Genomic DNA, 27541 nt, shown 5'->3' with positions numbered 1-27541 from the left:
AATTCCCCAATTTATAAACCCTACTTCCGTTTCTCTTTTTCCTCACAAACCAAAAAACCTCTGCCGCTCTCGGATTTTTCTTCTCATCCTTTCGATAATGGTGAGTAAATCTCGTTTATTTTTCATATAATTAGTTGATTTTTGCTAGAAAATTAGAATGATAATCATTGAGGTGTTTATACGATTCGCTGGAATTATTTTTATGTATTAACTTTGATTTGGATGAATATTTGAGGATGTATATGATTTTGTTCTTCGCGGCTGGTAGTTTATCTTAATTGGAATGGGAGTTTAAAATACAGGAGAATTTTAATAGCCACAAATCGTTTATCAGTACTGGGATGATGAGATTGAGGTGTTTACTTTGATCAAGTTGTTCCTTTTCTTTGTTTTAGAAGTTGGTTTAAGCTTTAGTTGGATAAGTTTTTTTTGTCGGTATTGGAATGGTAGTTGATCTTAATGTACATAAGAAGGTGTCTAAGTGAGGTATGTATAAGCTTTGGATCCATATCTGAGTGTTGGAGTTGTATCCATATGGATACGTATGCTGGGATTTAGCTTATGACGTTAGAAATTGAAAAACGATGAGAGATAGCACGTGGAGAACTTAGATGGTATATTCTAAAGTTATATGATTCGTTCTCTAAGATAGGAGTCAAGAAACATAAATTAATTGTTTAAAATCAGCATATGAATAATTTATTCGTTCTTTCTATAAGAAAGAAACATTTCTAAATAGCAAATATTGACCAAGAGGAAAAGCTTTAAAAAGATGTATGTATGCATCTTCCATGTCTTAAATCTGTTTTATCTTCATGTTGAGAAATCAATATCCCCAACCCTGTGTCATGTTGATGGGAGCGGACTGCAACTTAGGTTTCAGATTGAGGTGCTTATAGGCTTTGTTGATTTCTTTTTTGGTCCAATTGCTCTTTTTTTTCCTTCTACGGAATTGGTTTTTAACTTGATTATGATGTGTTTTTTAAGACGTTGGTGAGTTACATCTGATATGTCAGTGTTGACTAAATGTTTTGGCTTATTTCTTGTGTTGATCTTTTTGAATTTATTATTACAGGCTTTACCAAACCAACAAACTGTAGATTATCCAAGCTTCAAGCTTGTTATTGTGGGGGATGGAGGAACTGGTATGTTTCTATGCTTATCTCAGATTTGTTTCGAAGAGAATATCATTAACATTATTTTGATGTCAAACAGATATTTTGTTTTGATTTCTTCAACCATTTGAAAAATATTATTGACTAGCGAGAAATTGACTTCGGAATAGTTTTTATATATGAAAGTTATTTTAATATAGTTAAGTGATGATTGTATGAGTAAACACTGAATAATGCTATTTAATGTAGACAATCTGATCTATGTAAATTGAAGTGAATGTTTCATAGAGACAGGTGGCTTGCTTCATTTTATCAGAGTACCCTAATGGTTCCTGTTGTAATTGGATTTCCAGGGAAGACAACTTTTGTCAAAAGGCATCTCACTGGTGAATTCGAAAAAAAATATGAACGTAAGTTTTTTATTTCTGACTTTTGTCGAAAGGCAACTCACTGTTTCTTATTATGTTGGTTTCTCCTAAGTGGATTATTTATTAAGTTTTGTTTTCATACAGCCACTATTGGTGTGGAGGTTCATCCACTAGACTTCTTCACAAATTGTGGGAAAATTCGCTTTTATTGCTGGGATACAGCTGGACAAGAGAAGTTTGGAGGTCTCAGAGATGGTTACTAGTAAGTGATTCTAGACAGTTGAAACTTTTAGTTTCGGTGCTCTGTTGCTTGATGATAAAAACTTGTACTATCAAATCCTTAAGAGTTAAATGTGTAAAGTTTCATGTTTCCAAAAGATGAAATATTGGTATTATGGTATGCTGGTTTGTTCTGATAATGAAGAATTATTTGATAACCGGTGGTGTTCTACATCAAATGTCATTATAGGTATTTCTACAATGTGGTCTCATATCTCAGGCTATAATAGCTGAGGTGACAGTAATTGTGCTCATACCTGCGTCTCTTTTGAGCACATAATACCATAATTACCCTGCCACTCCTTTTTTTAGATCAAACACATGTTTGACTGCCTTGACATTAATTGTCTTGCTTGAAGCTTTCGGTGATTGTATTTTGGCTTCTCATGTTTCTCTATATCAATCGTGCAGCATTCATGGGCAATGTGCAATTATCATGTTTGATGTTACAGCTCGTCTGACCTACAAGAATGTTCCTACTTGGCATAGAGATCTTTGCAGGTGAGGAACTCTTCATAGGCTGCCAGCATTATACTCTTACATATAATTGATGATATTCAATCAAAATCTGAAACGCTATTCAATTTTTTTCTTCCAGGGTTTGTGAAAACATCCCCATTGTTCTCTGTGGAAACAAAGTTGATGTCAAGAACAGGCAGGTCAAGGCAAAGCAAGTTACCTTCCACAGGAAGAAAAATTTGCAATACTATGAGATCTCGGCAAAGAGTAACTACAACTTTGAGAAGCCTTTTTTGTACCTTGCTAGAAAGCTTGCAGGGTAATCAATGTTCATAAATATAAATATATTTCATGTCTGCTCTAGTAGTCATTATTTACTGCTTATGTATAACCTAATTTATTGTCCTACTTGTAGGGATGGTAATCTTCACTTTGTGGAATCACCCGCACTTGCTCCCCCAGAAGTACAAATTGACTTAGCTGCACAGGCATTGTAAGATCTGTGTTTACTTTTGGTGCTTCATTATTTTTTCTTCTACTGATATCTAAGTTTTACATGTGTATTCGATAGAGGTCTGTGAAAATATCAGATATTCACCACGTTTTAGGTGTTATGTTAATCAATGCCCATTGCATCTTAATATGTTTATCTGAGTTAGAACTGACGATATTGATCATAAGCAACAACCCTTTTATCTTAAGAACACAATTAAGTATCATGCAAGTTGACCCTGTTGCTTGCTTGGTTCTGTGATGTGCTAGGTTCCATGTGCTTAACATTTTGTTTTCTCTCGGTGGTACAATTTTCAATTTTAACCACACTGTTTATTCAGGCATGAACAGGAGCTTCAAGCTGCCCTTAATCAGCCACTTCCTGATGACGATGATGAAGCATTTGAATAGATGGCAGAGATTAGTTTCACTGTTGCACCTTTCCATATTTCTAGTCCTTCAATTTTCTCTATTTGGACTTTTGTATTTGTTTGAGGATTTATTTGCTGCTTCCTTGTATTATTGATTGGTTATTAGATATGTTTGTCTGGGGCAAATGAGGCTGTGTTTTGTTAGGTTAGATATTCTGATCTTGATGTAGGTGTTGAGGCTCTGTTCTGAGCTTGTTATAATATTACTTACTTGGTCGCATATTCGGCAATTTTTTCTCTGAAGATATTTAGATATTAACTGTTGGTGAATAGTGATGGTAACTTCATCTGTTTAAGGGTAGAAGCTCATTCAAGAAAGTCTCAACTTTGGATACATAGGCATTGTGGTACGGTTTTGCCCCAACTTCATTTTGTTTCGTTAATCTCTTAGAAATGAAATATTCTTAACTTCATTTTGTTTCGTTAATCTCTTACATAATGAAATATTCTTAAACTTTTCGTTGGTAGCACACATGGTATTTTGTCATAATGGAGGGAGGCTGGAGCAATGCTTTATTTGATTGATTATTTGAACTTCGGAAAAGAGTTAAAATTGCTCCCGAATTTTGTGAAATAGGCCACTTATACCTTTTATTACATTTTGGGATTAAAAATACCTCACTGTTATTCTAAACACAAGTACCTTTTAGAGTTAACATTCCAATTTTTTAGTCACGTGGCATGCCACATAGGAGTCGGCTAGGATTCATTACAGAAAAATTAGACCTTTCAAAAGCCCAAAAAATCGTCACTAAAAGTTTTTAACATTAAATTTTAATTTTGTGTTTTTTTTCTTTAATTATTAAAAAAATGAAAATGATATCGATTAAGTAGGAGTTTCAAGACACTGTTTTATTTTTATGTTATATGAAAATGTATAAAATGTACAATGATTCATTTTATATTAAAAGATGTGAATCAAGAAGTAATTTTCATGATTTTTCGTAATAATATTGGGTGTTTTTTATATTAATATTGCAAGTTGTTTATTTTAAAAAAATTAGGTTGTAATCGAAAATGAATTATCATATTTTTATTGTTGAAAAAATAGGTTTTACTATTAGTCGTCACTAAAAATTACTCATAACCTTTAATGATAATATTTTGAGATTTTGTGGCAACTTTGTTGCTACTAAAAATCAAGTTCTTTTATGTGGTAATATTTTGAGATTTTGTGGCAACTTTGTCGTTACTAAAGATCAAGTTCTTTTATAGTAATCTTAGTTGGCAAAGCTTAGGTAGAGGGATTAGTCCTATGTGGCATGTCACGCCACTAAAAAATTGGGGTGTTAACTCTTGAAGGTACTTCTGATCTCTTAGGATAATAGCATGGATATTTTTATCCCAAAATGTAATGAATGATATAAATAATCTATTTCGAGTAGTTTGAAAACAATTTGACTCTTTTCTATTTGAACTTTTAATTTTATTGATAAGATTTTGATTTACGTCTTGTAATCTCTTTCGCCAAATTCTGTAAAGTTATAACAATATTTTTTTTTAAAGTAATAATAAAGGTCAAATTACAACTTACGGAGTTTGACTATGAAATAGAATAAAATATTCGGTGATATGAGAGTCATACAAGAGCTTAATTTTTTATTATTTCTTTTTTCATCATCTAATTTTAATTCTTGCTTCACAGCTAATTGTAATTTATTTAATTTAAACCCGTTCAAAAGACCGCAAGATAATCAGTTTTCTGTTTTCTCCCCTTACAGTATCAAGCACTTTAGACTAGTTCTCTAATTTTATAAAAAGACTAGAAAGAATATCCGATCTTATAGATTCAAAAGGCTTAGTGCATATAAAATTGTTGGAATACTCTATTATATACTTTAATTAAATCATGTTTCGATTAACATCTTTAACGGTTATTATTCTTATTTGACAGGAATACTCTATTATATACTTTAATTAAATCATGTTTCGATTAACATCTTTAACGGTTATTATTCTTATTTGACATTTCAATTCAAAGTCGGAAGAAAAAAATTGCATATTATTTCATTTGTATATTAGATAGTTAAGTTAAGTTAACTTAATAAAATATGATACTTCCTTAGTTTAAAAAAGAGTGACCTAGTTTGATTTGACATGAAGTTTAAGAAATTATAAAAAAAAAATTAAATCTTATAATTTTAAATTAAAGTTATGTCAAATATATAAAATTATCTTTTAATCTTATATATTTTATTATACACGTTTATCTTAAAAATTATCTTTTAATCATGTATCTTTTATTATACACATTCATCTTAATCACAACTTAAGTGCATAAATAGAATAGGACAACTTTTACATTTAGTAAATAAAAAATTCATATTTGTATACTATAGCAAATTTTGCATAATTGTACTTCATAGCAAACATAGAATCTATATAATTCGCTATACATATACAGTTGAAGCAAATTGTATAAAACGAATTCTATTATTATAAGTGTATAGAACGATTATATACAATTTGAATTTGTATAAAATGAGAAAGAGAGAAAGACCAAAAAGACTTGACAAGGAATATAAATTGAATCGAATTGTATAAAATGAGAAAGAGAGAAATTAGATACAATTTGAAAATTGTATAAAACGAGAAAGAGAGAGACAAAAGAAACTGGGCAGGGGAGTATTTTTATTGTATAATTATAAGTGTATAGAACGAAAATATATGTACTTGTATGTGTATATACAACTTTCTCACGCTTTATACAAATAGAAACGCAATTTATACATTTCGCTTCTGTTTGTATAAGTGAGAAAGGTGAGGGTGGCGAGTGAGATTTGGGAGAGTGGCGAGCGAGATCTGGAAGAGGGGAACAAAAATATATGTATTTATACAATTTTCTATGCTTTATACGATTAGAAACAATTTTTATACACTTGTGTTTGTATAAAAAGTGAGGAAGCGAGCGAGAGATCAGATGAGAGTGGCGAGCGAGATATTTGAGAGAGAAGCGCCTGGCAATTTTTTGCAAACGTTTGCTATGGAGCACAATTAAATCAAACACTAACTACTCTATTTATTTTAAATTATTGATTTGCTATTATTAATTGATCACGTATTATTATTAGGTCAAAATAAAATAAAGTTTGTTATGTATCTCAGTCAAAGTTTACTTAAATGGTCAAAATTGGTGGAATGAAAAAATAACAATATCCTGTATCCCACTTGTCCACTACAGCCACTAATAAAAGTGACTATATATAAATGAGCTTCTCATATATCTTCATACTAAAAAGCAAAGAGAAATTTAATAAGAAAACAATGGAAAACAAGAAAATGAATTCAGTGGCAGCTATGGCTTTGGTGTTTTTGATCCTTTTATCGGCCAACACCGACATCGTCGGCGTCGCAGCTCAGGGTGTCAATTGCTGGGACAGTTGCAATACTGCTTGTGTTGGTCTCCCACGTATGTCCATCCTTTCGATCTCCCCTTTTTCTATTTTTATTTTAATCGTAACATCCAGTTCAACTTTATATATAGCATGTATAAGTCTATTTTTAACCGTAATTATTTGTTAATTTTTCAGCGAGAGAATACGCTCGTTGTGATGGGAAGTGCAACATTAGGTGCGGACCAGGTAATTAAGTTCCCCTTTTCAATATCTTAGTTTTTTAGTTTTTTTTTTTTAAATCTTTTTGTGATTAAATTCCCTTTGGGTAACTTTGTTTCAATAAAAATAGGTTGCGTGATCGATTCGATTTTAATCGAAGCTTTAATGTGGGCTTTACAATGATAGTTTGACTTTCATGATCAAATTGTGTTTGATTTTTTATTTGATCTTTGCAAGTTAGTCACGCATATTATATTGAATAAAGAAAAATAGTTGAAACTAATAAAGATCACAAATCAAAGGGAGAGAAATGGGCGGATTGGATAGACTGAATCAACAAATGAGTTCTTATTTGATTATATTCAAAGTTTACACAGCAGAGTCAAAACATTTAAACGATTGACCATATTTCAATTCAATATTTCTTTTATTCTTAACTTACACTTGATTGACTCTATAAATATAAATTTGAGAGGAAGTGCAACACAAGCAAACAACAACAACGATATTCTCTAAAATTTCCTACTATTTAAAAAAATTATAAAAAATTTCTATTTTTTTCACTCTTTCTCCTATTTTCAAATATAACACTATTGATATATTGGGATCGCTGTGTATAAAAAAGATAATATATCAAAATACCATATATCGAGACGTTAAGTGATTCATTCAAAATCCAACTTTTATAATTTAAACCTGATAATCTTAGACCTGATGTATTATTATCTTTTGAGGAATTGTCAGTAGTTTATGCATATTATATTCATTTATTATTTGACCTGAATTACAATGTCTCCACATAATTATTTTCGATGCAACTTAAATTGAAAATTTAACTTCAAACTTGTTTTGTGGTATTGTTACGCAGATAGCAAAATTGATGGAAATGAGGGTTGAAAAATGCTAAAAGTGTATTATCACCATGGGCTATTATTGTCTATTTTGATAATAAATCTTCATGCTTTGGGAAATAAACTTTTTAGTTACGTGTATTCTGTAATGTATCTCATTAATTATCATGATTAATAGATGCACTGTACTGAAATAAATTACATTTTGAAATTATAATAGCCAGTTGAATTTATTATACTTGTCGTTATTTCTATTTTTACAGTTAAATTATAAAAACTTTGCTAATATTTTAAGATCATTTTTTTATCATATTAATATGCAAAAAGTTGTAATTTATAGTACTTTTCATATAGTTTTAGAATATCTAATTTTTTTGTTTAAAATATCAAATTAATGTGATCTAATTCACTTTTGAGAATTAATCAATTTAACTTTTGATAAGCGTAACATGACAAACATTTCCAAACGGATGAAGTATTTTATTTCGATCTTCATAACTAAAAGAAATGATTAGTTAGTCAGAGGTGTGTCTCAAATGCTGAAATGTCTCTAAATATTTGATTTTTCAGCCAATTTAATTCTAATAAGTATTTTGGTTGGAGTAAATAGTAATATAATTATCTTTATCTACGTTACATTATGATTGGATCATTGTTATATATTGTATTTGTTATCTATTGTATTATTATTATATATGCAATGTTTGTTTTGATTGTTATTTAAAATGTATTGTATTATTATATTTCGTTGTTACGTAACAATGAAAACCTTTATTTTATGAACAACCAATTTGATGTGTTCCCATTGTTACCTATTTTTTTTTCAATTATATATTTACATAATATTTCAAAATACTATTTTACCCTTTAGCTTAATTATTTGAATCTAATCAAGCCTCCTATCCTAGAATAATTAGGATATTTTAGTAAATTTATAAATTACAAATAGTATGATACGATTAAACCAAACAATTAAAATGTAATTAAACAATAACAAACTATAAAATCTAGTCAATCATTATATCAACCATACAATATAGTATAATAAAGTACAATATAATATAATATATTGCGAAACAATGAATAATAATGATCCAAGCAAAGTGTTAGTGTACTGCAATTGGTTAGTTGCATGCGTAAAAAAATATTAATTATAAGAGATTAATTGCTATCGGCTAATAGTGGTATGTGGACATGAAAATCATCCTAAATTAATTTATGAAAATATTTATTTCTCTTATATTTTCACCTTTAATGATTTTTCATTTTTTTTATTTATTAAAACACGTTTTGCGAATTTAAGACTTATTATTTCAAATATTATGATACTATAGATTTTGAGTACTATTTAAATTGAAGTACATATTGGTATTGGATCAAATTTTGTTTTCGATTAATTTATGTTGTTACTTGAATGAACTAAAAAGATAAAATATAGTCTGAAGTAAGGGAAGATTTATCCAAATACTTTTTTATACTGAGAAGAAACTTAATAAATTATGAATAATTCTTTTATGAAACTAATTAGTTTAGATTATTATTTTTTTTAAAAAAAAAAATCAAAAAAGTTACAATTGATGATTGTCTCAAATTACTTCAATAATGTTGACAGAAAATAATGTGAAAATAATACAATAATATTGATAGAGAACGATATGAAAATAATAAGAACCAAGAAAGTCGTAAAATAAATTTTTCTTATTATTGGTAAGTAAAATGCCTCATATATTTAATGTAGATTCTAAACTACCGTATAATATTTTTTTTTATTTAAAAAATTAATATCATGTGAAATGTATTTTTTTTTAAAAAAGAATGATTACTTCTAAAAAAGAGTCAAGGGTGTAATTTTCCTGACAATTATGGGCCTTCTAAGTTCTAAACTAGTTATGGACCCATAACTGTCCACAGCAGGCTTAGCTTCTTAAACTGGAATACGGGAGGGGTCCAGATCAAGTTAAAGGTTTCAGACCAGTGTTTTAAAAGATTGAGGCGTGAAAAAAGATATTTCATATAGCATGGGTGAGATGTAAGCTCGAAATATAGAGCTAGAGATGGATCACGCTATACAGTGGATGTGCACGTACACCTAGTAACTTTCGAAAAATTATATGTATATCTATTTTGAAAAATTAATATAAATTAAAATATAGTTAACAGTGCATTTATAAAAAACATAAAAGTTACCTTGTGCAATAGGTAGAAGCTAGAGATATCACCCTCTAGACCAGGGCTCAAATCTCACTTGAGCTTATTTTTATTTTATTTAAGCTATGTTTATATTGGTGTATTCAAAATTTTTAAATCTTGAATTTTATTTTGAGCTATGTTTATATTTATGCACTCAAAAATTTCAAATCCTGAGTTCGCCTTTGTATAGAGCATAAGCCTTATGAACTTACGAGTATAGTCTCATGCATATTTATAGTTTTATTACTAAGAAATATACAAAAATAACTTTCACTTATCTAACCGATAAAATTTAATAAATAATCTATATTATATAAGAAAAGTGTTATGATTTTTATTTGAGAAAGCTATCGATAACCATCCATGAAGAAAAAAGGTACTATCACAATTACTATTTCAGAAATATTATTACACCAACAATAGAAAAATATGATTTTAATTTTTTTCAAAAAAACTTCAAAAATAATAATTATTAAGAAATGCTTTAGGGCACCGAAGATATTGAATTTTTCTTAGTTGTTTATGCTCTTTATGTATTCTTGGTGTTCTTAAGGAAAAAGAAGCAAAAAAGTATATTTGATCCCAAAAATTCAATTGAAAAGTGTTAAACTTGTGTTGGGGCGTAAAAAAATGATTTTATAAAATCAGAGTTAAAAAATGGCACAGATGAGTCTTTTCTTAAATAATAATGACATAGATGAACAAACTTTTAATGAATGACACAAGTAAGTCTTTTTTAAATATTCGATAACATATTTGAGTATTTCTTCATGACTACATATATGAAAAAATTAATGCCCTTCGAACCACCGAGAAGCTTAGCTTAGTAGGGTTTCAAAGTTATGTCCACATTCGTGAATTAATTCGTTGTCCCTGTTCCATAACAAAATTATGTTTAAAAACTAAAATAACAAAATTAATAGTATAAAATTATTTTTTATTAAAGTATTTTTTATTAATAATTTGTATTTGATTAATTAATTTGTTGTTGTTTTTTTCTTTTTGCTAATATTTGAGTTTTGTTGGCATTTCCAAAGTTATTTTTGAAGAAAAATATTGTTTCAAAGATAACATAGGATTGAAAGGACATTAATTATGAAAACAAAATTAAACACCGCAAATAGGAAGGACTCGAAATTAATAATAAATATTAAACGGGTCATACAATTAAGTGGAATTAAAATGAGTGTCGCCGTTCACCGCCTCACATTTTTTAGTTATCTCATAATTTTCACACTTTTACTTTATATATATTTTAAGTTTAATAAAAATTCTAAAATGTAACTTGTAATACAATAAGGGGCATTAGACACAATAATACATTCCTAGTGGACCCAATTACAAAATATATTAGCTTAAAACTTACAAAAGTCATAAAAACAAACATTAATAACTTATTTATTTATTTTTTTAGAAAAACATTAATTTATTTAGTTTCCAACACACACACACAATTTTGAAAATTCAAAAATAGAATATAAAAAAAAAAGATTGGCGTTAAGTTTAAGCAAATTCCCCCATTTATAAACCCTACTTCCGTTTCTCTTCTCATTCCTCACACACACAAAAAAAGCTCTGCCGCTCTCTCTCTTGAAGGAGTTTTCTTCTCATACTTTCGACAATGGTGAGTAAATCTCGTTCCATTTTCATATAATTAGCTGATTTTCTTTTCGAGAATTTGTATGATAATTGGATGATTATTGAGATGTTTATACGATTCACTGTTTTTTCTTTGTATCATCTTTGATTTGGATGAGTATTGGAGGATGTAGATGAGTTTATTCATCTCGGCTGGTAGATTATCGTAATTGGAACTGGGAGAACTTTTATAGCTGCAAATTGTGTATCAGGATGATGAGATTGGTGTTTATAGGCTTTGTTTGGTCTAGTTGTTCCTTTTCTTTGTTTTAGAAGTTTGTTTTAGCTTTGTGGGATGAGTTCTTTTCTTGTTGTATTTGGAATGATAACTGATCTTATTATACATGGGCTACATAAGGTGTCTAATCGACCCAGAATAGTTTGAGATGGAGACGTGTATAGGCTTTGGAGTCTATTTGAGTGTTGGATTTGTATCCATATGTATACGTGTGCTGGAATTTGGCTAAAACGCTTCAGATTATATAATAGGGCTGTTAAAATATTCTTTCTTTTGAGAGATAGCCTGTGGAGAACTTAGATGGTATATGCTAGAGTTAAATTATTCATTCTCTAAGATGGAGTTAACAAACATAGACTAATGGTTGAAAATCAACATAATAATAATTAATTTAGAAATTATTCTTTCTTTCCATAAGAAAAAAAAAATTATAAATAGCAAATATTGACCTAGACGAAAAGCTTTAAAGATGTTTGTTGGTCATCTTAAATCTGTCTTATCTTCTTTTTTTGAGGAATCAAAATCCCCCATAGGTTTCAAATTGAGGTGCTTATTCGCTTTGTTGATTTCTTGTTGTCCAATTGCTCCTTTAGTTCTTCTAGGAAGTTGGTTTTTAACTTTGATTGTGATGTGTTCTTTGAAGATGTGGATGAATTGTATTTGATATGTGATCAGTGTTGTAACTGTTTTGGCTGATTTCTTGTGTTGATGTTTGTGAATTTATTATCACAGGCTTTACCAAACCAACAAACTGTAGATTATCCAAGCTTCAAGCTTGTTATTGTGGGGGATGGAGGAACTGGTATGTTTCTATGTTTGCCTGAGAATTGTTTGTAGTATCGTTTGTTTCGAAGAGGATATCAGTAACAATATTTTGATGTCTAACAGATATTTTGTTTTGATTTCTTCAAACATTTGATAAACACTACTGGCTAGTGCGAAATTTTGATTCGGAATAGCTTTTAAATATGGAAGTTATTTCAATTTAGTTAAGTGATAATGTTAGAGTACCCTTTTGTTAGAGTACCCTAATGGTTCCTGTTGTAATTGGATTTCCAGGGAAGACAACTTTTGTCAAAAGGCATCTCACTGGTGAATTCGAGAAAAAATATGAACGTAAGTATTTTATTTCCTGTACTGACATATAGTCTTCTGATAATCTGGGTCGGATCACTCTGTCTTATTTGTTGGTTTCTCGTGAGTGAATTATTTATTAAGTTTTGTTTTGCATACAGCCACTATTGGTGTGGAGGTTCATCCACTAGACTTCTTCACAAATTGTGGGAAAATTCGCTTTTATTGCTGGGATACAGCCGGACAAGAGAAGTTTGGAGGTCTCAGAGATGGTTACTAGTAAGTGATTCTCGGCAGTTAAAACCTTTAGTTTATCCAAGGCTCTGCTGCTCGATGGATGTTATTTCTGATTAAAACTTTTACTGTCACATCCTTGAGAGTTAAATGGGTAAAGTTTCATGTTTCCTGGAAGTTGAAATACTGGAATTAAGGAATGCTGGTTTGTTTGTTAAGAATAATTGATAGCATGTGGTGTTCTATATCAAATGCCGCTACTATAGGTATTTCTACAATGTGGTTATCATATCTGAGTTGACAGTAATTGTGATCACACTGGCTGTCTTTTTCAAATACAGAATACCATATTTACCATACTATTCCATTTTTTTTACATCAAACACATGAATGGCTGTCTTGACATTAACTGTCTTGCTTGAAGCTTTTGGTGATTGCATTTCTGATTCTCATATTTCTATATGTCAATTGTGCAGCATTCATGGGCAATGTGCAATTATCATGTTTGATGTTACAGCCCGTCTGACCTACAAGAATGTTCCTACTTGGCATAGAGATCTTTGCAGGTGAGGAACTCAGGCTGCCTGCATAGTACTCTTACTTATAATTGATGATATTCAATTGAAATCTGAAATGCTATTCAATTGCTTCTTCCAGGGTTTGTGAAAACATCCCCATTGTTCTCTGTGGAAACAAAGTTGATGTCAAGAACAGGCAGGTTAAGGCAAAGCAAGTTACCTTCCACAGGAAGAAAAATTTGCAGTACTATGAGATCTCGGCAAAGAGTAACTATAACTTTGAGAAGCCTTTTCTGTACCTTGCTAGAAAGCTTGCTGGGTAATGTTCATAAATATAAATTATTTCATGTCTGTTCTTGTCATATATACTTTTGATGTATTGAACCTCATTTCTTGTTCTACTTGTAGGGATGGTAATCTTCACTTTGTGGAATCACCTGCACTTGCTCCCCCAGAAGTACAAATTGACTTAGCTGCACAGGCCCTGTAAGATATCTGTTTACTTTTGTTGCTTCATTATTTTTTACTTTTGTTGCTTCATTATTTTTTACTTCTGATAATGTAAGTTTTTATATGTTTATTCCATAGAATTGAGAACTGTTAGCAACTCTGTGAAAATATCAGATATTCACTGTTTTTTATGTATAACAAAGTTAGACAATGCTCATTGCATCTTAATATGTATATCAGAGTTAGAACCGACGATTTTGATCATGAGCACACTGCACACCCTCGTATTTTAAAGAATACCAAGAAGCATTAGGTTCCTGTTAGGTTTAAGATCATACAAGTCAACCTTGTTGCTTGCTTGGCTCTGTGGTGTGCTAGATTCCTTGTGCTTAACATTTTGTTTTCTCGTTGTACGGTTTTTAATTTTAACCACACTGTTTATTCAGGCACGAACAGGAGCTTCAAGCAGCCCTTAATCAGCCACTTCCAGATGACGATGATGAAGCATTTGAATAGATGGCATAGCTCAGAGCAGATCAGTTTCACTGTTGCACCTTTCCATATTCCTAGTCCTTCAATTTTCTCTATTTGGGCTTTTTTTGTCTTTGTTGTTTGAGGATGTATTTGCTGCTTCCTTGTATTATTGATTGGTTAGTAGATGTATTCGTCTGGGGCCATGAGGTTTTGTTTTGTTAGGTTAGATATTCCCATCCTGATATATGGGCGCACATTGTCGAGGCTCTGTTTTGAGCTTGTTATAATATTACTTGGTCTCATATTCGACAGTATTTCCTCATGTTAGCACCTTCTGAAAGGAAGGTCTGTGTGTGTGTGTACACAAGTATATACTCATTTTAAGCAGGTGAAATAGTGGCCGCTGCAGTTTTAGCGTTATGTTCACAAAAGTTATAAAATAACTAGTTGTAGTTGATGTAGGTTGTTAATATGTGCTCAAAAAGATGACACTTCGTTGAGGTATATGCAATAGATCTTGGAGGGCATATGATGAGATTGTCAGCGCACCAGTTTTTTGATCGTGAATTCTTTTGTAGTTGGACATTGAAAAACTTGTGTGGAAACTGAAGACGATTGTAGGGAAAACAGGTAATGATTCATCTGAAAATAATGATGATGAAAAAGTGCACAATTTGGTTAAATTATCATTCTACTAATCAAGAGAAGTAAAAGTATGTGAATTTTTAATCTTGTAGACAAGTGCTAAAAAAAAGTGCTAGCCAGCTACCAAGGACAACTATATCTATTTTCATATAATAAATTTGGTAAATAAACTTTATAGTTAAGTGTATGTCTAATTTATTTCATTAATTGTCATAAATCATATGTACTGTACACCATGATGGGGAAAGAAACTATATATTGAAATTATAATAGCAAGTAGAATTTATCATATTGATATGAACTCTAATCATTCTCTGTCACAAATAATTTACCGACATATAAAATAACTACTGCATATATATATTTAGTGTAATTTCACAAATAAGGAGAACAAGCTAGTTGTGCTCTATATTTTATTTTGATCTCCGTAACTAAAAATGATTAGGTTGGTCACGAGTTTGTCTCAAAATGCTGAAATGTCAGGTTTATCAGCCAATTTAAATAGTAATAATAGTACTTAGGTTGGAGTAATCATCTTTGTCTACTGTAAGAATACTGCAGGAGGCAAATTGCATGTGGTAAAACATGATTAATTATAAACAAGTACAGTTACATATATCGATAGTTCTAACACTTCAACTTAATCAAATTCACAACTTACATTAAATTCTGATTCGCACCGCACCACAAACATTGGTATATATCCAACTTTGTGTATGGTATTTAAGAATAATCCACTTTGAATTATTCGCATTTCTATGCTATAAAATAAAAATATAGTTATCATTTTACTAAGGAATCATTAGTAATTTCCAAATATGTATTTTCATCAAGGAAAAAATATAAATAATAGTGCATATTAACAACGTGTTATGACATTTTTATATGTATATTTTTGTAATTCACTATGTTTATACGTATGTATATGAAATACGGCGATTGTAAGTTTTGTGTATATAAATAATTCATTGTGTATACACATGCATATGAAACATGACGAAATAAAAAAAACAATATAGTGTATAATTATATAATCGGTGCAGATGAATGAATCAATGACTTTTCAATTCTACCCCTATATGTGTGAGTGATCTATAAATTACACTTGCACAAGGTAACAATGATGTTTGAAAAGGTGGGGCGTAATATGATGCATTCTACGTAGCACAGGTACGATATAAGTCTTGAATTACCTTGTTTAAGTTTTATGGATCTGTCGAGTCACATTATATGCATATTCAATTTATAATTTCACTACTAAAAAAATTAGCTAAAAGTAAAATTTACAATGATTTTATAAACAAATAATCAATAATATAGAAGAAAAAAATCTTAAAATCTTTTCAATTTTCACTAGTCGATTTCATACCTTTTAATCTCTTTCCATTCTTCCGATTTAAAAAAAGATAAAATTAATTTATACCAAACATGAGTAGGCAATAGTTGGTCAGTTTTAGGTGTCTATAGTTCCACGAAGTTTCTATAGATTGAAACATGACACTTATATTTCTTAAATTTTTTCTTAGATATTGTCAAAAAGTCAAATTATATTATTTTATATATATATTGTTATGTGTATTCATTAAAAATAGAAAAAAGATCCTCCACCGTTTAATTTTGAACTTGAATATGCATGTCAAAAAGAATAATATAAATAAAAAAAAGTTAAATTCTAATTACAATTAAAATGTTTTGCTTTCCATTTTGTATGCTTCTCTATGAAAAAATCAACCACTTATTTCAATGTCTCCTAATAAATATTTACATTAAAATCAACTTGGTAAAAAGTGCTATTGCCATTTGACTTTTGATTCTTCTTTTATTTTCTCTTTTTGCCTTTTTAGCTTTGTCTATTCATTGCTGAGTAAGACTTTTTTAAAAGAGGTTACTTTTATTGATGAAGATTATATTGAAGAGCATTCAAATTTAGTTAACAGTAGACAGGTAAAAGTAAACGAGAAAATGGCAAAAGTTAGTTAACACAATGAAAAAAAATATTGATTTGAAGAATAGTTATGAAATCAAGTATATTGAAATTTGTTAGTATATCCTATTCAGTTATTTTGAATATGATTTTTTATTAATTATTTATTAAAAAATTAAAAATTACACAAATTTTATAGTCTTAAGAGGTAATAACATCTTATTTCTATTGTTTTTCAAATTACAATCTCTTGAGATTTAAGAATTTTGAATATATCACTAAACATCTTAATAGATCACGTCTCAATACATATCTTTATTAATACAAGATACATTTGTCCTGATACAATATCTTTATTGATACGAGCTATATTTGTCTCAATACATTGTGTAAAAGTAATATATGTGAAAATATGAGAGAGAGATTTTAGAAAAAAGAAAGATTTTTACAATTTTTTCAAATAATAAGAAAATTTAATGAATATGGTAGTGGCATACGTTTCAAAAATAAATTATTTGTTTGGGAAAAAAGTTTCCACTTTATTTTTTGTAATGTTAATGTTGTATAAAAGGATTTTGAGGGGCGTATTTTTATTATTTACCCAAAGACATGAACAACTTATCACAATCTAATTATAAATTTTGTCAAAAGTTATTCTGTAACTTATTAACAAATAAAAAAGATCAAAGGTATTGAAAAAATTTATTTTTCCTAGTCCTATATATTACAAAAGTATTTGGCCTACATTTTGATCTACTTAGACAAACATCACGTATTTTATTCTTACTAATCATGGAGCATGTATGATATCTTTTTCATCCTTTTTATTTATCGGAGTAGTTAAAATAAGTTTGAAGCCTAAAGGGTGAAAAATTATTGATAAGAATTTTATAACGGTATATGAATATTTTTTAAATCAAAATAGTAAAATCGCTAATGAAGTAGCAAAAAAAAGCAAAATCGCTGCTATCGCAGCGATTTGTAAAATTTGATTTTTTTTAAAAACAAAATCACTTCGAAAGGAGCAATTTTCAAAATAATTTTTTTAATATGTCGCTGCCTCAGCAGCGACTTAAGTTTAATTTTTTTTATTATTATTATTTGCTTCTTTTTTTGAAAAAATTAATTAAATCGCTAAATCTTTTTTTTAAAAATGATTTAAAAAAAATAAAAAAAATTGATTTAAACCTTTTTGTTTAAAAAAGCAAAATATAATTTGAAAAAATCACTTTAAGTTGTTGCTGCAGGCAGTGACATATGAAAAAATTATTAAAAAATATTTTTATTTTGATAAATCGCTTTTTTGGGAGCGATTTTATTTTAATTTTTAAAAAAAAATCAAATATAATATAGTAATTTTACTTTTTCGCGCTACTTCGTGAGCGATTTTGCCGTTTTGACAAAAAAGAAATTTTATATATCGTTTTAGAATTTTTGTTAACATTTTTCACCCTTTAGGCTCCGGACTCTAGTTAAAATGTTGAGTATCCTGTTAAACTTGTTACTTTAATAAGCTATCTTTCTATTTTTTTAAAAATTTATTCAATCTGAGCAACGAGTAATTTAGTTATTTATTTAATGCTATATGCGTAACGTTTAGTATATGGCTAACACATTCATTAAATTTAGCAATGCTACTGTAAATGTAAAGTATTAATTCCGTACATACTAATGCAATTTCTACAATAAGAGATTTCATTTTTTTTTTTTTGCATATAAGAAATTGCTCCAGATAAAAAAAAAGAAGCATTTTATATTATTTTTTTTTATATATATATATATATATAAATAAAAAGAAAAGGTAAACAAACGTCTACAAAAGAAAAGCAAAAGAAATTTCAAACGTAAAAATCGTTCCTTAGTAATATTTTACTATAACAAAATTAAGTTCCCTTTAAAATTGATTTTTTTAAAAAAATGACCCAATTTGGCTTATCATCATTTAAAAAAAATAAATTCTGTCATGTGATTCAAAATTAAATTGATCTCAAATATATCAAAATATCTTTTAATTTTATGATCTTAGACATGTAAAAAAATAATCTAAAATAAAATTATTATAAAAAAAAAGTTATTATTTTAAAAATAAATTTAAATGGAAAATACTCATTTATTTTTTAAACGAAAAAAAAAACTCAATTTTAAAAATCAAATACAAAATAAAAACGTAGGAGTTTGAACACGAGTTTGTTGGAGCATAAAAGTGTAGTTTTTTTTTCCTTGTTAAAAGAGCAAACGAATAAGTCAAAAACTCCATGTTCCCATGTCTCATATGTTGGTAGCTTCGTAGAGGCAGCCTCAGTTGGATACTGCTCACGTAGTGCCCAATTTACTATTTTTGTGTGTGTGTACCATTAAACTATTTTTCTTAGTGCTAATAAAAGTATATGCAACACCCCCTTTTTCAATTTTGTTTATCCCCTTTCTTCTCTTACCTCTTTCTTCTTCACCAGTTCTTTTTTCTCTCTCTGGTTTGTTGAACTGCATTTAATGTTGGGGTTTGAGTCCGGATGAGAAAGATAGAGACTTGTAGTAAATACTGATTCATAAAGATGATGATATTTCTGAAAAAAAATGTTTCTTGACTCTGACCCACTTTACCTTTTTTTGATCTACTTATCTATGAAATTCTTGGTTACTTGATGAGGCTGTTCTTGTTCTTGTTTTTGTTTTAAGGTACAGATCTCTGATCTTTGAGCTCTGTTTGTTTATCTTTAGATCTTATGTTGTTTGGTGTCTGTAGAGTTGTTTCTTGGTTTTCTTTTTCCTTGTCAAATCACACTATGTATGTTTACTGTTTTGAAAATATGGAGATGTTCTTGGGTTATCTAGTTCTTGGCTTTTATTTATTTTCCCTTGTTTTCTGGTGTGAAGATAAGTTACCCCTTTTGGTAAAAATCTTATCTTTTAAGGTTGTAATGTTCAGATTGAAGTTTTTTACCTTCCTTTTTTTTTCTGTTGGGTGGAGAGGGGTGGTTTGTTTTTCGATTTTAAGTGAGACAAAGTTTGTCTTTTGGGAATTTAGAGCTTTAATTTTTGGTTTGCTGAGAATTTTATCTTGTTGTCTTGGGTTTTCAGGATTCTAAAAGAAGTTATGGAGCTTTGATTGTCCTATATGCAGGTTTGTTATCTTCTAAACTCTTCATCTCTACCTCAACATGTATGTATAGTTTAAGTTGTAGGTTTTCATGTGAAATGAAGCATCTATGTTGGTTTGTAATTAGAAAAAGTTACAGGAAAAACACCTTTTCTTATTGGTCATAAGTAGATAAAGGGCAAAAAAAAAAAAAAGAGTAGATAAACGGCAGCCCGGTGCAGTAAAGCTTCTGCAAGAATGAAATTGGTACTTGAAAGGCTATGAACATTTTTTCATAGACTCTGGTTGTTTCCATAGCTGGTTATGGAATTCGCATGATCTGTTTAGTATAAAGCTTTGAGACAGAAATGAATTTGTAACTTCTTGACTTGAATCTAGTCATTGAGTTATAAACTAACAAAGAGTTGAATCTTCCTTTCTTGAACTGGAATCTGGTTTTGAACTGCTTGAGTGCTTTGTATGCCTGTTGGTGACAATTTTGCGGCGTCAACTTTAACGAGTTTGCATCTTTTATGTGAGTAGCTTATTTCATTATTAATGATGTGATTCGACTGAAAGATTGATGAGATTGAAAGCAATTATATCTTTTATACTCATTTTCTTGCAACTAAGCTAGGACAACTGGCATGATGCAGCACCTTAAGAATCTAAAGAAGTTGCATATGTTAAAAGTCATGTGATTTACTTTATTTAGGTGCCCATGTGATGATGTCTCTTTATACTCTTTTCTTTTCCCTTTCCCTCTTTTTTTTCTTTTAATGCCTTTCTTGCTTTTTCGTCTTCGTTTCTCTTCAGAAATCTTTTCTTGTTACTGAAATACGGCTTGTTTTCTTGTTCTTTTGCAGCTGTAACTATTTGTCAAGCTTTCTTTAAGATACTGGGAGCTTGTATGGTATGAAGAGTAAATAGGCCAGTAACATTTAATAGTGGTGCTTGGCCTTTGACCTTTCAGTTTCAAGTTCAGATGTCGTTCCGCAGTATAGTTCGTGATGTAAGAGATAGTATTGGTAGCTTATCAAGGCGAAGCTTTGATTTAAGGCTGTCTGGTCATCCTAGGGACAAATCACATGGTTCATTTTATGACTTAAGTGACCAGCCTCCCGTTATCCAAGATAGTTGTTGGGCCAATCTTCCTCCAGAGCTACTTTTTGATGTAGTTAGAAGGTTAGAGGAGAGTGAGAGCACATGGCCCGGTCGTAAGCATGTCGTAGCATGTGCCGCAGTCTGTAGGTCATGGAGGAGTATGTGCAAAGACATCGTTAGAAATCCGGAATTTTGTGGAAAGCTAACTTTTCCTGTTTCCCTAAAGCAGGTACTCACTTTAGCTTGAAGGAATATTTCTTGTGCTAACTTCTTTAAGTTTTTAAGTTCAGAAGTATGTGGCTGCTGTGTGGTCTGTGGAATCAACCCAAGTGGCAGTTCTCTTGACCGTTAGAGTTGGATATTTGTAGTAGAAGTTACGTGCTATAGAAGTCTATCAACTAATCTTTTACATTCTCTTTACAGCCTGGGCCTCGTGATGGAACTATTCAGTGCTTCATCAAGCGGGATAAATCTAATTTGACTTACCATCTTTTCTTGTGTCTTAGTCCTGGTAAGCATTACATTGTAGGCTGATACAGGCTTGATGCTTAAATAATCTACATATATTTTACTCATCCCTTCATTGAAAAAATTCATTGATACTATTCTTGCACCCGATGCATATAGAAGGTACTTGCAATTTAGAACAGGATGCAAACATTATCTTTGCTGTCTTTCCGATCTCCTGTCAGATCAAAACCACTGATCTGTTCCTTCCCCGTCTCTTCCCACTCAAACCCAAAGGCAAAAAGTGGAAACAAATCAAAATAATTTTGAACTTATCTCTAGTATGCAAATTGAGTTTATCATATCATAGAGACTTATATTTCCAGTTGTAATCTATGTCTAGAGATATTGGTTGAGATGCGTTACTGCTTTAGTTACTCTTGCTTCATTGCCTATATGATTTCTATGTAGTAGCAGTTGTTCATAGTATTTCAACTTTCTTTGTAGCATTGTTGGTTGAGAATGGGAAGTTCCTTCTCTCTGCAAAAAGAACGAGACGTACTACTTGCACAGAGTATGTTATCTCAATGGATGCAGAAAACATCTCTAGATCAAGCAACACCTATATTGGAAAATTAAGGTAATTGCTCAAGCTATTCATTTTGTTTTCCAATATTTTTCTTGTTTTTACCTGGTCTTATTGAGACGTATCAGATAATCTTAATTTAATGAAGAACAGAAACATGCATTTGATATATTCGTCATCCCTTCTCCTCTAAAATGGTTTCTCCATTGTTAGCTAATACCAATACTATAGCATGAGCAATTCCGGAGACTTGAGATTCGTCAGTAATTAGCAATGGTTTTCAATGAAAAGTAAGTAGACATATAGTCTATTACGCATAGATAGATTGATCATGAAAATAAAAGTTCTACGCGACACTATTTGTCCTAATATACGATGAAATGAAGTTCTCTGTGGTGGAATCATCTTATTATATGGCCTGGGCTATCAAAATCCCTTTGAAATTCTGTTGAGGAATGTATCTTAAATAGTACTAGTACAGATGTAACTGATTCTCCTTTCATTATGGGATGATAAAATTTCACTGTCCATTGCAGATCAAATTTTCTAGGTACAAAATTCATTATATATGACACACAGCCTCCTCACACCGGTGCACATGTACCTCCCCCGGGGCGAACAAGCCGTAGATTCACTTCCAAGAAAGTCTCTCCTAAAGTCCCAACTGGAAGCTATATCATATCCCAGATCACATACGAGCTGAATGTGCTTGGAACACGGGGTCCACGGAGAATGCACTGCGTCATGCACTCAATTCCTGACTCAGCCCTTGAAGCCGGTGGCTCTGTACCTGGCCAACCAGAGCTTCTCTCAAGGCCCCTTGAGGATTCGTTCCGCAGCATCTCTTTCTCAAAGTCTCTTGATCATTCCACTGAGTTCGGTAGTGCACGATTTTCTGATATTGCTGGAGGATCAACTAATGAGGAGGATGATAACAAGGGGAAACCACTGGTCCTAAAGAACAAGGCGCCACGATGGCATGAACAACTGCAGTGCTGGTGTCTGAATTTTCGAGGACGAGTGACAGTTGCATCTGTCAAGAACTTCCAGTTGATTGCTGCCACTCAACAACCTGCCGCTGCACCAACAACATCTCAGCCAACAAGTCAATCAGATCATGACAAAATCATCTTGCAATTTGGGAAAGTAGGCAAAGATATGTTTACCATGGACTACCGATATCCCCTATCTGCATTTCAGGCATTTGCCATCTGCTTAAGCAGCTTTGACACAAAATTGGCTTGTGAATAGAAGAGCTAAAACAGTTTTACATTTAGGGTGCTATTAACTGTAATGCTTCTATTCTGGATTTGTTGTACTTCTTTCTTCTTTTCACAATTGAAAATGGAGATTGTCCCTAAAATTACGCCATGGCGTAAAACCCTGCTTCCTGCGAAAAGTTGTAAAAGAAATCTATTTCTGATCACTGCCATTTACAAGAATTTCCACCAGAAAATGAGAGGACGCTAGATATTGATGCGAATGTAATAAGAGATAAAACGATTAATTCGTGACTTGAAAGCAGTTCAAGAGCAAGGATATCTGTATACATGCATTAAATTCATAGTATAAAATTGAACAAATAAATATACAAATTTTCCCGGGCATAATGCAACATTAATTCAAGTTTATCTCCTTTTTGGAATTTAAATCACTTTACATTACTGGTTGAAATGATATGTTTATCTGAGTCTAAACCAATTACTTTGACCAGTCAACTATAAATATTTTACTTGTAAGTTATTTACGAAGAAATATAATATTTCACTTCTAAGTCAAATTAAGTTGGAAGTATTTTAAAAGTTGTACATATAAAATCCAAAATAATTCACTTTCAACTACTTTTAATAAATTTATTGCAACACGCTAAAGAAATTATTGTTCATTATTACACTTAAACTTTATCATCTCACAGAAAACTTATGTATACTATTATTGAAGAATTGGTTTTAATTTGTCAAAGTTATCAAACATAAACAATGATTATGGCTTTGCGAGTGTACTAAAGTCCAATCTTGGCACGTTATATATTTTTTTTGGGGCACAAATAGCATGTCTAAAATAAAGAATTCGATTCAAACCAGTCTGAGTATTATCTGGAAGAAAAATCCAATAAAATAGATATGTCTAGGAAGATGTGGAATATATTATTATTTTAAAGTTAATTAATTTGAGAAATTGAATTTAGATTTTTAAAATCACTCAAAAGAAAAACAACATAAGAAAATAAAACTGGTCAAAAATGTGTGTTTTTCAGCATATGATAATGGTAACGTGATTAGTATCTAATATTTCAATGAATATTTGTAACCTTTTGTGGATTTAGATTTTCGTAATTTCATCTGTTATTAAAAAAATTTCCACGTGTAATCAAATACAAAAGATGCCAAATGAATGTATGGAGGAAGCAAACAATTGTCAACGAGATAGATTAGTTATGGCTAATATGGGTAGATGCTTTCGGATTTTGAAGTTTATTGATTTATTTTATCAATTACGAATTTGTAAATAGGTGAAATTATTATTGAATTATTAAGATATTAATTTATTAATTAGTAATGATGATTTAATTAATAAGATTTGACTAGTAAAACAAAATCGTTGAAAGACAGTAAAAAATAAGATGACAAATCAAGTGAATCATGCACACAAACACATGAGTTAAACAAATCATATCTTGCTTAAAAAACAAAAAACTAGCACATTACAACATAATGTATTAAAGTCAATTTGACTAATTTTCAAAGTTAAATTAGATCACATTAATTCGATATTTTAAATAAAAAGAATTAAATATTCTAAAACTATATGAAAAGTACTATAAATTGCAATTTTTTTGCATATTAACATAATGAAAAAATACATCTTAAAATATTAGGCAAATTTTTTATAATTTGACTCTAAAAATAAAAACTATGATATACCGAATGGAAGGAGTAATTCATACTAATTTACTATCAAATTATTAATTAACTTTAAAAAAATACATTTCAAACATTTAATAAAAAATTTAAAGTCATCAATAATAAATCGATATTATTTTTTCAATTTTGAACCGCTCTAATTATAACTTGAGAGAACCATATAAAATAGCATATAAGAACAAAGAGTATAGTATATAAAAGAGAATAAAGTATAAATACCATTAGCACCATAAGATAAAGTACAAATAGAAAAGTTTGAGAGGAATAAATAGAATAAGTTCAAATATGGAGGACCATTCATGCAAAAACCTGAAAAACATTCTGGTTCGTAAATCAAGAAATGGTGCTTTACCTCTTAAAAAGAAAAGGAAAAAAACTTGTCTTACCATATTTATTACTGTAATATATTTTCATTTGCTTCTTAAATACGTCTCGATTTGCAACCCAATATTTTGTGTCACCAGCAAAGGCAGGGGGCCTTCATGTCCTTCTCTAGGGTTCAATATATGTTCCATTCTTCCTCTTTCTTCCTCAACTAGCTCTTTTCAGGTATTGTTCTTGCTTTTTATTAACTCAAAGTTACAATCTTTTTATTTGTTTCACAAAGATCTAGTTTTTGGGAATTGAATTTTGATTTGGGGTTTGTTTTTTGAGTTTGAAATACCATGCTTTTGAGGTTTATGTTGATTTTGTCTCTATGAATTTTGAAGTGGGTTTTGGTTTTTGTTTGGAATTGTAACCGTTAAAACCCTTAAAAGGGTCTGTTATGATATAAGCTTTAAGCTGAATTATGGTATGTAGTGTTGTTTTTGTTTGTGTATCCTTTTGGAATTATGTAGGATTTCTATATTGGGTTTTAAAAATGATGGGTTATTTTTTTTCTCCATTGTTAACTGATTTTACTTTTTCTTGTTTGGTGTTGCAGTCTGTCTTAATCTTATTAAAAAAAGGAGAGAGATTGAGGAGTTTTTGTTTAGCGGGTGAAAATGCCTTCTTCAGATAATCGTGGTTCTTCGATGCCATTTGCCTCATTCCGTCGTTCAATTATGAGTATAAGAAGTGAACAGGTTCATTCCGTGGAATTGAATCATGATTCTACTGTTCAGGAGATTGAGCAGGGAGTATTTCAGAATCTAGTGGCTACTCGATTTCAGGAACTGTCGGTTGCCTCTGGTGATGAATTCCTTTCCATTGCATGGGTTCGAAAGTTATTAGATGTGTTTAACAGTTGTCAGGAAGAGTTCAGAATCGTGTTGAGCAACAATAAGGAACTCCTCGTGAAATCGCCTCAAGATAAGCTTTTGTCTGACTACTTCGATAGAACTATAAAAGCACTTGATATTTGCAATGCTGCCCGTGATGGAACTGGGAAGATTCGACTCTGGCAGAAGCATTTGGAAATTGTGGTTTCTTCATTGGATTCTCGACAAAATATGATTGGCGATGGTCAGCTCCGTCGAACTAGAAAGAGTCTGATGGATTTGGCTATTGTGATGCTAGAAGAGAAAGAAACTGGAACAGTTCTTTCCCAGAGGAACCGTTCTTTTGGACGCCATAATAAAACCAAGGATCACCAGCGTCGTCCTTCTGGGCACTCAAGGTCTCTATCTTGGAGTGTATCTCAATCTTGGTCAGCATCTAAACAGCTCCAATCAATTGCAAGCCACTTGGTTCCTCCCCGTGGACATGAAATAGCTGCAACAAATGGAATAGCAAACCTTGTCTTTACAATGAACTTTGTTCTCCTGTTTGTACTGTGGGCTCTTGTTGCTGCAGTCCCTTGTCAAGATCGAAGCCTCCAAATTCATTTTTCTATCCCAAGGCAGTTCTCATGGAGCAATGCCCTTTGGTTGCTTCATGGTAGGATAATGGATGAAGCTAAGAAGCCAGAGCGCCGTAATTCAAATGGATTGTTGAAAGAAATATATAAGTTAGAAAAATGTGTCCATCACTTGACGGACTTGATAGACTCTGCTCAATTACCATTGACCAAGGATCTGATGGAAGAAATAGAAAAGGGTGGAAAAGATTTATCAGCTGTCTCTGAAGTTCTCAAGACTGGCCTTACTCCACTAGAACGCAATTTAAAGGAAGTATTCAGAAAAATTATGAGTTGCCGGGCAGAGGGTCTTGAACTCCTGGGAAGCGCAAATCAGCCTTAGAATATATGTCGTCTTCAAGTTCTAACAAAATGAAAAAAAAAAACATATATACATTCCTATTTTGGTTTTGCTGGTATTAAAGAAGTAAAAAAGGAAACAAATGTAGCAACTGTGGTTTTAGCAGGTAACTGTTTGTATGCATTACTATACCTTATGTAAAACTAGTTTCCATTTTCATGTTCTGGATTGTGATTGGTTTCGAAATTTTTTTTCATTTTTTTCCTTTTTATGGGAAGGGGGTTGGAGAAGGTGTTCGTCTTGATTATACTTTTACTCGAATGCAGCTATTTATTTGTTGTATCTCCTTG

The 27541-nt window shown here is 30.7% G+C and overlaps 4 protein-coding genes and 1 long non-coding RNA gene across 5 annotated transcripts; all 5 read left to right on the top strand.

Moving 5' to 3' along the window:
* The first annotated feature begins 74 nt into the window (after window positions 1-74).
* On the top strand, window positions 75-3363 carry RAN2B (Ran protein/TC4 protein). The gene is made up of 8 exons (NM_001247094.1): window positions 75-100; window positions 1076-1145; window positions 1469-1525; window positions 1628-1745; window positions 2174-2263; window positions 2361-2540; window positions 2637-2714; window positions 3055-3363. Exons 1-8 carry the CDS (start codon window positions 98-100, stop codon window positions 3122-3124), a joined length of 666 nt encoding a protein of 221 aa, NP_001234023.1. The 5' UTR covers window positions 75-97; the 3' UTR covers window positions 3125-3363.
* Window positions 3364-6358: 2995 nt separating this feature from the next.
* LOC101251932 (uncharacterized) lies at window positions 6359-7782 on the top strand. The gene is made up of 3 exons (XR_739143.4): window positions 6359-6553; window positions 6675-6725; window positions 7567-7782. It is a non-coding gene; the product is annotated as an uncharacterized lncRNA (long non-coding RNA).
* A 3507-nt stretch (window positions 7783-11289) lies between these two features.
* On the top strand, window positions 11290-14677 carry RAN2A (GTP-binding nuclear protein Ran2A). Its single transcript, NM_001247091.2, has 8 exons — window positions 11290-11363; window positions 12348-12417; window positions 12675-12731; window positions 12851-12968; window positions 13400-13489; window positions 13581-13760; window positions 13850-13927; window positions 14338-14677. Exons 1-8 carry the CDS (start codon window positions 11361-11363, stop codon window positions 14405-14407), a joined length of 666 nt encoding a protein of 221 aa, NP_001234020.1. The 5' UTR covers window positions 11290-11360; the 3' UTR covers window positions 14408-14677.
* A 4427-nt stretch (window positions 14678-19104) lies between these two features.
* On the top strand, window positions 19105-23510 carry LOC101252229 (tubby-like F-box protein 8). Its single transcript, XM_004230523.5, has 6 exons — window positions 19105-19610; window positions 20013-20055; window positions 20877-21343; window positions 21538-21625; window positions 22069-22201; window positions 22684-23510. Exons 3-6 carry the CDS (start codon window positions 20996-20998, stop codon window positions 23396-23398), a joined length of 1284 nt encoding a protein of 427 aa, XP_004230571.1. The 5' UTR covers window positions 19105-19610; window positions 20013-20055; window positions 20877-20995; the 3' UTR covers window positions 23399-23510.
* A 1872-nt stretch (window positions 23511-25382) lies between these two features.
* On the top strand, window positions 25383-27533 carry LOC101261757 (protein BYPASS1-LIKE). The gene is made up of 2 exons (XM_004230559.5): window positions 25383-25620; window positions 25997-27533. Exon 2 carries the CDS (start codon window positions 26058-26060, stop codon window positions 27231-27233), a length of 1176 nt encoding a protein of 391 aa, XP_004230607.1. The 5' UTR covers window positions 25383-25620; window positions 25997-26057; the 3' UTR covers window positions 27234-27533.
* The last annotated feature ends 8 nt before the right edge of the window (window positions 27534-27541 follow it).

Source organism: Solanum lycopersicum, chromosome 1 (assembly GCF_036512215.1).
Source record: "Solanum lycopersicum chromosome 1, SLM_r2.1".
NCBI classification, from domain to species: Eukaryota; Viridiplantae; Streptophyta; class Magnoliopsida; order Solanales; family Solanaceae; genus Solanum; species Solanum lycopersicum.
The sequence above is the reverse complement of the archived record's forward strand: the minus strand, read 5'-3'. Positions and strand labels throughout refer to the sequence as shown.

Coding starts and splice junctions, on each gene's coding strand:
- RAN2B (NM_001247094.1), top strand. Junction 1,746..2,173: donor GGTCTCAGAGATGGTTACTA/GTAAGTGATTCT, acceptor TCAATCGTGCAG/CATTCATGGGCAATGTGCAA. Junction 2,541..2,636: donor CTTGCTAGAAAGCTTGCAGG/GTAATCAATGTT, acceptor TCCTACTTGTAG/GGATGGTAATCTTCACTTTG.
- RAN2A (NM_001247091.2), top strand. Junction 12,732..12,850: donor ATTCGAGAAAAAATATGAAC/GTAAGTATTTTA, acceptor TTTTGCATACAG/CCACTATTGGTGTGGAGGTT. Junction 13,928..14,337: donor GACTTAGCTGCACAGGCCCT/GTAAGATATCTG, acceptor CTGTTTATTCAG/GCACGAACAGGAGCTTCAAG.
- LOC101252229 (XM_004230523.5), top strand. CDS start 20,996: ATGTCGTTCCGCAGTATAGTTCGTGATGTAAGAGATAGTATTGGTAGC. Junction 21,344..21,537: donor TTCCTGTTTCCCTAAAGCAG/GTACTCACTTTA, acceptor TTCTCTTTACAG/CCTGGGCCTCGTGATGGAAC. Junction 22,202..22,683: donor ACCTATATTGGAAAATTAAG/GTAATTGCTCAA, acceptor TGTCCATTGCAG/ATCAAATTTTCTAGGTACAA.
- LOC101261757 (XM_004230559.5), top strand. CDS start 26,058: ATGCCTTCTTCAGATAATCGTGGTTCTTCGATGCCATTTGCCTCATTC.